This window comes from Schistocerca cancellata, chromosome 8 (assembly GCF_023864275.1).
Source record: "Schistocerca cancellata isolate TAMUIC-IGC-003103 chromosome 8, iqSchCanc2.1, whole genome shotgun sequence".
NCBI classification, from domain to species: Eukaryota; Metazoa; Arthropoda; class Insecta; order Orthoptera; family Acrididae; genus Schistocerca; species Schistocerca cancellata.
In genome coordinates, this window is record NC_064633.1 from 192,851,581 (window position 1) to 192,866,251 (window position 14,671).

The 14,671-nt window shown below is 39.8% G+C and overlaps 1 protein-coding gene across 2 annotated transcripts in view; it reads left to right on the top strand.

Moving 5' to 3' along the window:
* LOC126094518 (E3 ubiquitin-protein ligase TRIM33-like) overlaps positions 1 to 14,671 on the top strand; it is a 135,179-nt gene that overhangs the window by 55,310 nt on the left and 65,198 nt on the right. For both annotated transcript variants that reach the window (XM_049908933.1, XM_049908934.1), the window contains exons 11-12: positions 3,717 to 3,885; positions 12,974 to 13,106. In XM_049908933.1, coding sequence (XP_049764890.1) covers positions 3,717 to 3,885; positions 12,974 to 13,106 — 302 coding nt within the window. The remainder of the gene's footprint in view (positions 1 to 3,716; positions 3,886 to 12,973; positions 13,107 to 14,671) is intronic.

Sequence of the window (14,671 nt, forward strand, 5' to 3'; positions counted from 1 at the left end):
TGGGTTTCTGTATTTGCATATACCATATTTACTCGAATCTAAGCCGCACTTTTTTCCGGTTTTTGTAATCTCAAAAACCGCCTGCGGCTTAGAATCGAGTGCAAAGCAAGCGGAAGTTCTGAAAAATGTTGGTAGGTGCCGCCACAACTAACTTCTACCGTCGAATATATGTAGCGCTACACAGGGATGCTTTGTAGGTGCAAAGATAAATACTGGCGCCAAAACCTCTGCGTAAGTAAATAGTAAATAAATAAAAAAAAAAAGGTGGAAGGCGAGCTTTTTTTCTCCGCCCCGAGTTTCGACCACTGCATTTTCATACATTATCCAACGAAGTAAATACAAATTCCGTGTTGTTCATCTTCGAATATAGCAGAATTTCAATGTACTACGAAAATCCGACTGGCAAGACTGTTTGGGATGTTTGTCAATATGGCCAACTCTATGTTCTGAATTTTTTCCTACCTGTGGGAAGAGATGGTTGTTAATAGGAACCAGATGAAATGTGAATCACATGCAGTATTCTCTTCACCATAAGAATAATATGAATATAAACATTTTGCCATGTATTCTCTCGTGTTTGCTGCTATCTCATTTAAATCCTGTCTGCCTAATAAACTATGAAACTAGAGTGAGACAACAGCAGACGCGGAAGAATATACATATCGTGTCATGTTTATATTCGTATTATTCTTATGCCTGATAATGATACAGTCGGAAAAGAAGCACGGCAACTGACTAGATTTTTAAATCTAAGGTGACTCTAATTTCTGTGCAGAATTTGATGTACTAAAGAAGCGGCCACAAAGATTTTCAAACGGAGAAAAATTTTCGCCTAACTCTCGTTCAGAACATGTTCTATCTTACGCAGTCTATTATTTTGTTCTTGTTGATCATTATCAAAGAAAGCAGCAGTGTAAGTAACAACAAATAGCAGTCTCTTGCCATTGTTTCGCTAATGTGACTTTTTTTTTTTAATTGTAAGCGACGGTAGCTTGCACAAAAGCAAGCCATTCCATGAGCGGCGACAGGCCGTAAACACGCACTATCAGAATGCGACAAACAATGCATGGCACAGTGCAGTAATGCATTTTCAGCTTAGAGTGACGTAAACAACTGTAACAAAGAAAATAGCACTTATCAGGTTAAAGCAAAATAAGCAATCGATTCAAAGCACGTGAAAAAGGAAGGGTACCTGTATAAATACGGACGGAGCGCCTGACGCATAGCAATGGCTACCTGGTAAAACTTAACTGCTAAGCTTACGACTGGAACCAAACTACTGTAGCTGTATCGTCATTCATTCGACCTAAATTGTGTCCCATATTACAACGGACCAACTTTGTTTCGATTTGGAGGTGCAGCCTAAAACTTTTCTTTACCCTTGAGTGTCGAGTCTCAAATTTCAGGTGCGGCTTAGATTCAGGAAATTTTTTTTTCCTTTATTTCAAGTCTCATTTTTCAGGTGCTGCTTAGATTCGAGTGCGGCTTAGATTTGAGTAAATACGGTATCTCTCATAACTTACATGAACCACTTATGTTTAGGCTTCCAAAGGTGTGACCAGATGGTCAAACTTCATATCAGCAGAGATTCTCAGTCAAATCAGAGTTGGCATTATTGGTGATTTCTCATTGAGATCCAGTTTTTACTAAACAAACATACAGTAGTGAACGGTGGATCTTCCTTGGGCAACACACTACATACTTTTAGCAGTACATACAAAGATGTATTTCAGGCACAGCATTGCATTTGTGCATGTTTCAGTGTGTGCTCAAGCACAGTTTAATGCATCAGTGGAAAGATAAAGGCTGGCCAATTCCTTCGACTACATGTTCCTCTCCCACAAACCCCTGTGGCTTCTTTTTGTAGGGTTAAATCAAGTTAATGGGTTACAAAACATCGGGAATTGTGAATACACGAGGAGCATTCAGAAAAAGACCAAACTTTTGAAATAGTGCCTCAGTTGGCAGATTCAGTTGCTTACAGTGGGTGAACAAAGAGTCTCCTTGTTTGCAAAAAGTATACATGGCTTGGACAAAGATCAAGATGATTTTGGTCAGTTGATTGTGTTCCTTTTTTTTCTAATGCAAAGGTAATTTCCATCAGGAGTTTGTACTGCCTGGTCAGATAGTAAACAAGGAAGTACACAAAAGAATTTTAATGTGTTTGAGGGAGGCTGTGCAGAGGAACAGGCCTGAGTTGCCTCAGCTTAAGCATCACTCCTCGTCTGCACTATCTCGAGAAACATTGATAGTCCACCTTATTCTCCATACCGAGGCCCAGCAGACTTTTTATTGTCTCCTAACCTTAAAACTATATTGAAAAAAAAGAAAAAAAAAACACATTGTTTTCAAACCACAGAGGAGATTCAGGACAATGTGTGCAATGTGACAAAACACCTGTGTGCCATCCTGGAAAGTGCGTTGCAGGAGGCTTTCCAAAAATGGAAGAAACGTTACCAGTGGAAGTGACTGCTGTGATGGGTACAGTGCTTAAAATGTAGTTCAGTGAGCAATAAGGATGTTGTAAGCAAAGTTCAGTTTTTTAGCATCACTCATGTATCTTAATAACTGGCTAGAAATTTTCATGTAGCACAATACACAGAAGAATATTTTCTACAGAAACTTGATAATGTTTCTTGTAGTGCTGTTACCTAGGTTGTCATTTTTTGTATAAAAAAAAGGTGGCTGTTTGATGTATATAAATTAATTATGAATATAATAGAGGGAAACATTCCACGTGGGAAAAATATAACTAAAAACAAAGATGATGTGACTTACCAAACGAAAGCGCTGGCACGTCGATAGACACACAAACAAACACAAACATACACACAAAATTCTAGCTTTCGCAACCAACAGTTGCTTCGTGTGTCTATCGACGTGCCAGCGCTTTCGTTTGGTAATTCACATCATCTTTGTTTTTAGATAAATTAATTATGAACTAGATTATAGTATTTAAAATAGAAAGAAACATTCCACATGGGAAAAATATATTAAAAACAAAGATTCCATGACTTACCAAACGGGAAAGCGCTGGTAAATAGGCACAATAAAAAAAACACACAAACACACACACAAAATTTCAAGCTTTTGCAACCCACGGTTGGTTCATCAGGAAAGAGGGAAAGATGAAATGATGTGGGTTTTAAGGGAGAGGGTAAGGAGTCATTCCAATCCTGGGAGCGGAAAGACTTACCTTAGGGGGAAAAAAGGACAGGTATACACTCGCGCGCACACACACACATATCCACCCACACATATACAGACACAAGCAGAAATATGTCTGCTTGTGTCTGTATATGTGTGGATGGATATATATATGTGTGTGTGTGTGTGTGTGTGTGTGTGTGTGTGTGTGTGTGTGTGTGTGTGTGTGAGTGAGTGAGTGAGTGAGTGTATACCTGTCCTTTTTCCCCCCTAAGGTAAGTCTTTCCGCTCCCGGGATTGGAATGACTCCTTACCCTCTCCCTTAAAACCCACATCCTTTCATCTTTCCCTCTCCTTCCCTCTTTCCTGACAAAGCAACCGTGGGTTGCGAAAGCTTGAAATTTTGTGTGTGTGTTTTTTTATTGTGCCTATCTACCAGCGCTTTCCCGTTTGGTAAGTCATGGCATCTTTGTTTTTAATAGATTATAGTATTTGTTTGATGTTCTAGCCATTCTTTGTGATACCACATTTCAGTGTAAAATTTCACTCGTTTTCTTTCTTGTTTTAAGGAATCTGTTAATGACCTTATGGCAACAATAGCAAAGCTCGATCGGAATGGTATTGAGGTGGTGCCCGAGACACAGAAAGTAGGTTCCAATGATGCACCGCTGGTAGACAGCTCCACTGGACTCGATGAAACCTCTGGGCTGCCACTTTCAAATGGTGGTCTTGAGCAAGGTTTGTATTAAAAAGCACTTTGAAGTCAGTTGTGTTCTTTTTTTTCATAAATAGAAAATATAATAAAAATTATTGAACAGTTTCAAATCACTTGTATTTGACACAGTCTTGACATTAGCTACTAAGTTGTAAATGTGAGTAAGAAATAAAATTATTACCCAAGTCTTTTAGCTTATTTGTACTGAACTCATGCTTGTAAACCACCAGTATTGTTCATTTACTTCTGTAATAATATTGCTGATTTGATATTTTTTAGCACACACTTGACTTCCTGAAAAATTTTGTGTGCTCAGTGGTTTAGAGTACTTGTAGTAAGATTATTTTGTTTGTAGCTTTATTTGCATCAATTCTTTTAAAGCATTTACTCTTTGGGTGTTGTTTTCAAGAGCTTTAAGTTAATACTCATTGTCAGCAATGAATGTGGGCCTGTAGCTAAAATGCATGTGTTTGGGAGTAGCTGATTTCATATGACTGTCTAATCGTCCTGTTATATGTTATATGACTGTCTAATGGTCCTGTTACAAGTTTAATATGATACTGAGTAGTTATGGGTAAAATACAAATAATGGAAGGTATAAGGGTAACCACTCCTCCTTAGTGATCGGGAGACACACAAATGAACTTGAGTCTGTTGCTGAACGCTTGGACGGGGGTCTCCTTCAGAGCTGACTAATGCAATCCACACGCACACACGTGTGGCTATGTTGTCATGGGTGACTGCCATATGAGGACAATTAGGCTACCATGACAATGTAGCGTTCTCCCTCTCTCCCTCTCTCCCTCTCTCTCTCTCTCTCTCTCTCTCTCTCTCTCTTGTGTGTGTGTGTGTGTGTGTGTGTGTGTGTGTGTGTGTTTAAGTCTCTCGCTCGCATCTGTTTGTATATACAGGCTGATGTCAGGAACTGCTGTAGGGATTTTGATCCGGTTTTGACTAATAGATCAAGAGAAATGCTTTGTATATAATTTATAAATATTTCATCAAAACTGTGTGAATTGTGATGAATTTAAAGTTATTTTGTGAAAACGATGCCATTGCCACCTAGTGAACAGCTGCCATAACTCGAGAGAGGAGCAGTGCCTCGAGGACACAGCAAGCAGGATCAAATTCACACCTGGTGTGTTGATCTGGCAATAGAGCATGTCGTTGGAAACTGAAAGGTCGTGGAGTCAAATCTCGGGTGGATCACTTTTTCCCACTATGCCTTTTAACCTGGCATTCACCTCACAATGATGTGTAGATACACATTTAGAAATATGATGGCAATTTCAGACCTAATTGCTGCTTCCGTCGCATTAACACTCACAGCTTGCACTCTTAATTCACTGCAGTTCTTCAGACAATGGGCAGTGAGTTACTCAGCTTTAAAGTATTGTAATAAGTGTTGATTACTTACGAAGATATAACCACCTCATCATCAAATTACTTCAGCAGCTTTGCTTGAGTTACATGCAGAATGCTCTTTCAGTAGTACAGCAGATTACTCAACTTTTGGCTTTCTGACTTCCTTGAATCTAACCTTGATGTGGGCGTGATCTTTTGCATGACACGGCAAAGAAGTCTGCCATAGAGAGTCCATGACAAAGAATTGTGACAAAGAGTCTCAACAATGCAACACTGTGTGTTTTAAGCTTCACAAGAGAAGTGCTGTAAGACAAGCTAAACATGTATGTCATATGTGGCTTTTTCTTATTTTTTTCTTTTATTTATGCCACCTCAGCCAGCCTATGATACATATTGAAATATACACACACACACACACACACACACACACACACACGATTCGCATACAGTATTTACATTGGCTAAAAACATGTTAACTTACATTCCAAAGTACTCCCATTACTGGCATGAAATGTCACTCCAAACACCAGTGCGATATGGAACACACAACATTCATCCCTCCAGACACCTTTCCTGACATCCGCTGCTTACATTGCTTCGTTCTCTGAAATTTATTCATAACTCTATGCAGTGGCCTGCCACATAAGTTGCCTGGCCGTAGATACAGGATGGCACAGTTAAAAGTACTCCACCCCCTTTGAATGTGCATGCAATGTTTTGACTTCTGAAATAGAGTAAACAACAATGAAAATGCACAGTTTTATGTAATAATTGATTGTTAGCATTCTTCTGTCAATATTTCAGTTTATTACATCAGGCAAGTTAGACATTTCTCTTTGCAGACTGCAAAGTGACTTTCTCGATAGAAGAAATAATTGAAATTGTTGAAGCATATGTGAAAACAGGTTCGATAAATTAAACTCCCAAAATTTTTGGGGTCAAGTATCTGGATAGAGGACTACCAGCAAAGAGAGCAATAAAAAGTCTGTATAAAAACTGACGCACCCTCTGATCTGTGCAAAATTTAAAATGACAAAGAATTCCTTCAGTTCGCACACCAGAAGTTATTGCAGACATTTGCCAAAGACATTCAGAGTCCAAAGAAGTCTACACATAGAGTCTTAATTTTAAGCCATATCGTGTGATTGTTGTGCAGCAATTATGGGAAGATGACGGTCAGGAAAGTGTAGATTACTGCATGTGGCTTTTGAATAGCATCACTGAAGGTTTGTTAGACACTTTCCTTTACATCGTGAATGATGAAGCATGGTTTCATTTTGCCGGTCACGGGAATTCACAGAACATGAGATACTGGGCAATGGAGAACCCTAACATCGTGTGTCAGCAACCAATCTATGATTTTAAAAAATCAGCATTTGCTGTGGTCTAACAGGAATTCATATCATTGGACCATTATTTTTTGACACTACCTTCAACACAGCTGCATATTTTTGATACAGTTTGTTTCCTAATCACTGAATTTGAAAGATGGTACTGCTTCTTCCAGCAAGAAGGGGCAACATGCTACACGTTTAAGGTATCCTTGGAATGAATCCATGATGTCTTCACTGAAGGATGAACTGTCAGCAAACATTTATGGCCACCCCGGTCACCATATGTAACGACATGTGATTTTTCCCTATGGGGACACTTGAAGAGCCTAAATCCACACACAATACAGGAACTGAAAGACAACATCAACTGTGAAGTTGCCCCCATCGATATCCAAACTTTTAACCATGTGTGTCTGAATATGCTTTCAATTCAAAGATGGCTGACATTGTGTTTACTGCATCTGGGATTGTAAAACCGTTAAGATTCTTAGACGCCAGGAAGGCATCTGGCCCAGATGGTATCCCTGTAAGATTTTATGTTGACCATGCTACAAATATAGCACCATTCTTATCCGTTATCTATCAGAGATCACTGGAACAGCATCAAGTTCCACATGACTGGAAGAAGGCCTTGGTCATAGCAATCTATAAAAAGGGTAGAGAATTGAATGCACATAATTACTGGCCAATTTCACTGACATCGATTTATTGTAGAATCATGGAACACATTTTGCGTTCAGACATAATGAACTTTCTAGACTCTGAAAAGCTCATCTGCAGAAACCAGCACGGTTTTAGGAAACAGCAATCATGCGAGACACAGCTGGCCCTCTTTGTGCATGATACACAACAGACTCTAGATACTGGCTCCCAGGTTGATGCCATATTCCTCGACTTTCAAAAGCTGTTCAACTCAGTTCCACACTGTCACTTGCTCCAAAAAGTGCGCGCTTATGGTCTGCCCGATAACTATGCAGTTGGACAGAAAGTTTTCTAACAGACGGAGAGCAGTATGTCATCCTGAATGAGGAGACTTCAACAGAAACAAGTGTAACATCAGGTGTGCCCCAGGGCATTGTAATAGGTCCGCTGCTTTTTAAGATTTACATGAACAGTCTGGTTGATGGTATTGACAGTGGCGTTAGACTGTTTGCCGATGATGCTGTAGTCTACAGGAAAGTAGTATCACACAAAGTTGTTAACAAATCAATGAGGATTTGCAGAAAATAAATGCGTTATGTAATGACTGGCAGTTATCTCTCAATATTGGTAGGAGTACCCTACTGCGTATAACAAAGCGAAAATCCCCGTTAATGTACAAGTACGAAATAAATGCCCAGTCTTTGGAAGCGGTAACATCCATCAAGTATCTGGGTGTAACTATTCGAAATGATCTCAAATGGAATGATCAGATTACACAAGTAACGGGCAAGGCGAACTATAGATTGTGGTTTATTGGTAGAATCCTGAAGCGATGCAGTCCTTCAACAAAGGAAATTGCTTACAATACTCTAGTTTGTCCAGTCTTAGAGTATTGTTCATCTGTCTGGAACCCTTACTGGTTGGGTCTGATTCAAGAGATTGAGAAGGTCCAAAGAAGAGTGTCAAGATTCGTGACTGGTACTTTTAGACATCGCGAGAGTGTTACAAGTCTCATAGAAAGTTTGAAGTGGGACACACTTACAGATAGACGACACACTAAACAGAAGGGGCTGCTCACTAAATTCCAAAATCAGATCTTTGCTGAGGATGTAGAGCATATATTATTACCACCAACTTTCAGATTGCGCCTTGATAAGGGAACTTAGAGCTTAGAACTCATACTGAGATGTTCAGTCAGTCATTTTTCCCTTGCGCAATCCGCGAGTGGAACGGGGGGGGGGGGGGGGGGGGGGGGGGGGGGGGGATGTGACTTTGGCACAAATAGTGCCCTCTGCCACACACCGCTTGTTGGCTAGCGGAGTATATATGTAGATGCTTAGACGTGCATAGCTATGTATTGATGTGGCAGGAGGTCACTTCCAGTGTCTTCAGTAAATGTATTTTTCACTGTAAATAAATGGTTAGTCCAGTTCAGCTCTTGGTTTCTTTAATTTCACCGTATTTCCTTTGTGCTTACATGGGGTACTTTTATCTGTGCCACCCTGTACTTAATGCTACCTTTACGCAGCCAGACTGGGTCATTAGTTGTATTAATATAAGTTAATGTAGTTTTAGGGCATTACAGTGTGCACTATCTAAAACTGCCCATTCAACAAGGCCATGGCTAAGTTTCTCATAGCTAATAGCATCTTTTTAAGCAATATGTTCAACTGTAGTTAAAAGAGAAAAAAAAGAAATGTGCTTCTGACACTTGGGAAAATTACATTATTTACACATTTATTACCAAGCTTCCTTTTTTAATGTTATTCACATATCTATAAGTTATCAAACACAACAAATTTCATCAAACAGTGGAAAATTCGTGATGGAATAATGAGAGTATTATGAAAAGGATAAATTGCTAATCACCATATAGCGGAGATGCTCAATCGCTGATAGACTCAACAGAAAGACTGCCAAACAAGTAAGCTTTTGGCGAAAAAGGCCTGCATTGGAATTAGACAACACACACACACACACACACACACACACACACACACACACACACAAACACACACACTCACACACACACACACACACACACACACACACACACACAAGTGTAACTCACACGCATATGACCACAGTCTATATCTGCTGAGGCCAGACTGCGAGCAGTAATGCATGCTGGGGGAAGCAATCTGGATGGTGGGCATTAGAAAGATCCTGGGGTGGGGAGGGAGAGGGCTAGCTGGGTAGAGGTGGGGGGATGGTAAAGTACTGCTTGTGGGAGTGTTCAGGGACAAGTTGGAGAGAGGATGGGGCAGCTAGGTGCAGTCACAAGATTAGACAGGGGGAGGGGGGTGGCAGTGGAAAAGGAGAGAAGGAAAAAGACTGTTGGTGCATTGGTGGAATAGAGGGCTGTGTGATGCTGGAATGGGAACAGGGAAGGAGATAGGTGGATGTAGGACGATGACTAATGAAGGTTTAGGTGAGTTGGGTTACAGGAACATAGGATATACAGCAGGGAGAGTTCCCACCTGTGCAATTCTGGAAAGTTGGTGTTGATATGAAGATTCCAGCTGACACAGGCTGTGAAGCAGTCTTTAAAAAGAAGAACATTTTATTGGGCAGATTGCTCAGCAACTATGTGGCCAGCTGTTTCTTTTCCACAGTTTGTCGGTGGTCGGTCATGCCCACAGACAGCTTGTTGATTGTCATACCAATATTAGAATGCAGCACTGTGGTTTAGCTTAGCTTGTGGATCACATGATTGATTTCACATATACTCCTGCCTCTGGTGGGATAGATGGTGTATGTGGTGTAGGTGGTGATTGGGAGGATTTCATCAGTTAGTTTTATCTATTTTCTTTAGTCTATTCTAATGTTATACTTATATAATAGAGGGAAACATTCCACGTGGGAAAAATATATCTAAAAAGAAAGATGATGAGACTTACCAAACAAAAGCGCTGGCAGGTCGATAGACACACAAACAAACACAAACATACACACAAAATTCTAGCTTTCGCAACCAACGGTTGCCTCGTCAGGAAAGAGGGAAGGAGAGGGAAAGACAAAAGGATTTGGGTTTTAAGGGAGAGGGTAAGGAGTCATTCCAATCCCGGGAGCGGAAAGACTTACCTTAGGGGGAAAAAAGGACAGGTATACACTCGCGCACACACACACACATATCCATCCGCATATACACAGACACAAGCAGACAATGTCAGAAAATGTCTGCTTGTGTCTGTGTATATGCGGATGGATATGTGTGTGTGTGCGAGTGTATACCCGTCCTTTTTTCCCCCTAAGGTAAGTCTTTCCACTCCCGGGATTGGAATGACTCCTTACCCTCTCCCTTAAAACCCAAATCCTTTTGTCTTTCCCTCTCCTTCCCTCTTTCCTGACGAGGCAACCGTTGGTTGCGAAAGCTAGAATTTTGTGTGTGTGTTTGTGTTTGTTTGTGTGTCTATCGACCTGCCAGCGCTTTTGTTTGGTAAGTCTCATCATCTTACTAATGTTATACTTATGAATATAATAGAGGGAAACATTCCACGTGGGAAAAATATATTTAAAAAGAAAGATGATGAGACTTACCAAACAAGAGCGCTGGCAGGTCGATAGACACACAAACAAACACAAACATACACACAAAATCTAGCTTTCGCAACCAACGGTTGCCTTGTCAGGAAAGAGGGAAGGAGAAGGAAAGACAAAAGGATATGGGTTTTAAGGGAGAGGGTAAGGAGTCATTCCAATCCCGGGAGCGGAAAGACTTACCTTAGGGGGAAAAAAGGACAGGTATACACTCGCACACACACACATATCCATCCACACATACAAGACACAAGCAGACGTCTTGTATGTGTGGATGGATATGTGTGTGTGTGCGCGAGTGTATACCTGTCCTTTTTTCCCCCTAAGGTAAGTCTTTCCGCTCCCGGGATTGGAATGACTCCTTACCCTCTCCCTTAAAACCCATATCCTTTTGTCTTTCCTTCTCCTTCCCTCTTTCCTGACGAGGCAACCGTTGGTTGCGAAAGCTAGATTTTGTGTGTATGTTTGTGTTTGTTTGTGTGTCTATCGACCTGCCAGCGCTCTTGTTTGGTAAGTCTCATCATCTTTCTTTTTAAATATAATGTTATACTTAGATATTTTGATTACAGTCATTTTGATTGGTGCTTTAATTGTTCTTCAGAACATAGTTGTTGGTTTAATTAACAATTTTTCAAGTAACCTATTACGACATTATAATATTCATATATTTCTGTTTCCTCTTGTAATTAAAAATTCCCCTATTAGCTGATGTAGATTTGATTTGCATGTGTTGTTTACTCCAAAAACAGCTTAAAAACTTAGGGAGCAAAATACATATGTCTTATAAGGATGTTAGTGTTTACAGTTATTAAATGTTTTGATGGGATGACTGTGAATGCAAGTCACAGTGATAGTTTTGAGACAGCCTGTGTTACACTCAGGTGCTTTACTTGATAGAAAACTGGCTAAATAGGGCATCATTACAAATAACACATGTGAGTTTCAACTCTCTGTTGTTTAATCATCAGTTTTCACTCCACAACACACTTGGCGATAAAGTATTTTAGTTGTAGCAGTTAATGCACTGCATCACAGAGCTCATTGACTATAAACTCAGTGTGTGCATACTTTCAGCAGGATCAAATTCTCCTCGACTAAATCAGATAATTTAGGAACAACATAAATCACGTCTTAGTTGTAGGATGCCTCTATATTTCTCAAATGGGACAAATATGTTCATCTTGTCGACAGTTTTATTTGACTACTCAGTGAGTTCAGATTGCAGATGCCTTAGGGGTGTGTTGTAAACTTCAAAATATTTCTAGTTGATGAATACTGCAGTGATTAAGCAGGCACACAGGAATAATAAGTTGACGCCTCAGGCATTGCTGCAGCTAATTGTGTGTGTGATGTTTGCTGCAAGGAAAACGTGAATAGCAAGTTATGCATATCACTAAAATATATAGAAACTCAGATCACGAGTCGTGTAGGCACGGAACAGTATTCTGTTGTGGTGTTTCTGGAAAACATCTCATAGCAGCTAAAAATACTACATCAACTGCAGATGTACTCTTCAGATTTAAATATTAGAAACACCGTTTTTGTGTGTGCTAAAAGCTTCAGGATAAAATTTCCCTAATGTATGGGTCAAATACAGTATGAAATCCGTTAAAGATGGAGTGGCCCAAGTAGGGTTGTACAAGTAAGAATGGTACTTTGTGCAACACGTGTTTTTTTTTTCTTTCTTTTTTTCTTTCTTTCCTTTCTTTCTTTTTCCCCCAGTTGAAGGTGAGGGCACATTTTTGATACAACCCATATCAGTAGTGCAGTGATTATAATGTGTTCAGCAAGCTCATTGAATGTGTTGGTGTAAGGTGATTTGGCAGTAATGAATAGTCACACACATCAAGGTCTTATGGGTACCATAAAAATTGGTTATAATCAGGCTGTTGAAAGACAGTGTATTAATTATAAATGTTAGTGGAGATGAAATTATGATACAAAAAATAGTGCTCGGTGTGTACATTGTACTGAAAAGCTTTAAACAGTCAACATTTTTTATATGAAAGAATCAAGAACGTCCATGAATGCTCCCTCGTAGAATGCAGCTCCATGGTAATTTTCTGCAGCTTCTTGAAGTACGTAGATGAGGACAGTTTGAAATGAGGTGCAGTCAATAACAGCTGTTGAACTGTACTATTAATGTGTTTGCATCCTATTTGAGACAAGATGTGATATTACTTCATGACATAGTTCCAATTTGGTTATACTATTTTTTTTTTCTTTGCAGAACCACAGAAGGATGATCCGAATGAAGATTGGTGTGCTGTGTGTATGGATGGTGGTGAGCTAGTATGCTGTGACAAATGTCCAAAGGTCTTCCACGTTAACTGCCACATTCCTCATCTCAAAGCAATTCCTGCGTAAGAGTTATTTTTTGTGATGCTATATATAAAAACAAAAAGAACAAATATTTTTAAATACAAAACATTTTTGTGGTTCTTTTTACCATTGTCGTGTCTCAGTCTCAATCTTGGATTTTGCAAGGGATAGAGCAACAGGGCTTCATGATAAACTGAATTCAGCCGATTTTATCAAAGTGAAGGAGGACGTGATTGTCTGACCAGAATTTCAGAACAGCATGTACAGGATTGGAGGATAGCGAGGAGGAGAGTGACATCAGATTTTATTTCCAAATATTATTTACAAAGCTAACTGCCATAGCTGAGGTGGCTGTACGTTGGCTGCCATGTACTTACACAATGACATTGACTTTTATCACCATTCTTTCCACTTACTAAACTCTTGTATATAAATTCTAAGACCAGCAGAGCCCTTGTAGCTATCTTATTTGCAGCAAATTCAGCTGAACAATCTGTCTGCTTCAGTCCATGACTGCTTCTCCATCCAACCTGTACTGTCTACTGACATATCTCTCAGTATGTACATCTCCTGGCCAACTCTGCCTACATGTTTCTAAGTTCGCTCTGGACTCGGCTGTGGTCCTCTCTTTTTGTTCGCCTTCCTCTTTGACCCTACCAGTCCTTGACATAGCGTCAAAGGCTTCACATAGCATTATTGGCTATGTGTTATTCTTCAATTATCTTTCAGAGGCTAACTGAAGTTTTTAGTCCGTTGTCATCTATGGATTCCCTTCATGAATCTGTCTCATAACTCCTTGTGTTATTGCCTAGCTCTTGCTTCCTTAAATCTGCTTCCTTATTTATTGCACAGGTCTTCTCTGGTCCATGGCCTAGAACCTCAGGCATGTGGTCATTTGTCCTATCTGTGTCTGCTTCTGTTCCTATGCTCAGACTCTGTCTTTACGTAGTTAACTTTGATATTTTTACTAGTACTTGAATTCTTTACTAGTACTTGAATTTTTCGCTGCAGACATGATGCCCCTCCCCTTGGAAAAATTGGCATTATCCTTCAGAGTGGTGTCAGTTTCTTAGGTTATTATTATTATTATTACTATTAATAATTTTTTTTTCTATAGTTACAACAGTATAACAATGACACTCAAATATTATTGTATGATTACAATGATTGTTCTGAGATACAATACTGTGCTTTACAGAATTCAAAAATGATTTTACAATACTTGTCCTGAAATAAAATACATAACATAGTCACAGAAGAACAACAATTACAACAAACATTTTCTATCATCATCATCATCATTTAAGACTGATTATGCCTTTCAGCGTTCAGTCTGGAGCATAGCCCCCCTTATACAGTTCCTCCATGATCCCCTATTCAGTGCTAACATTGGTGCCTCTTCTGATGTTAAACCTATTACTTCAAAATCATTCTTAACCGAATCCAGGTACCTTCTCCTCGGTCTGCCCCGACTCCTCCTACCCTCTACTGCTGAATCCATGAGTCTCTTGGGTAACCTTGCTTCTCCCATGCGTGTAACATGACCCCACCATCTAAGCCTGTTCGCCCTGACTGCTACATCTATAGAGTTCATTCCCAGTTTTTC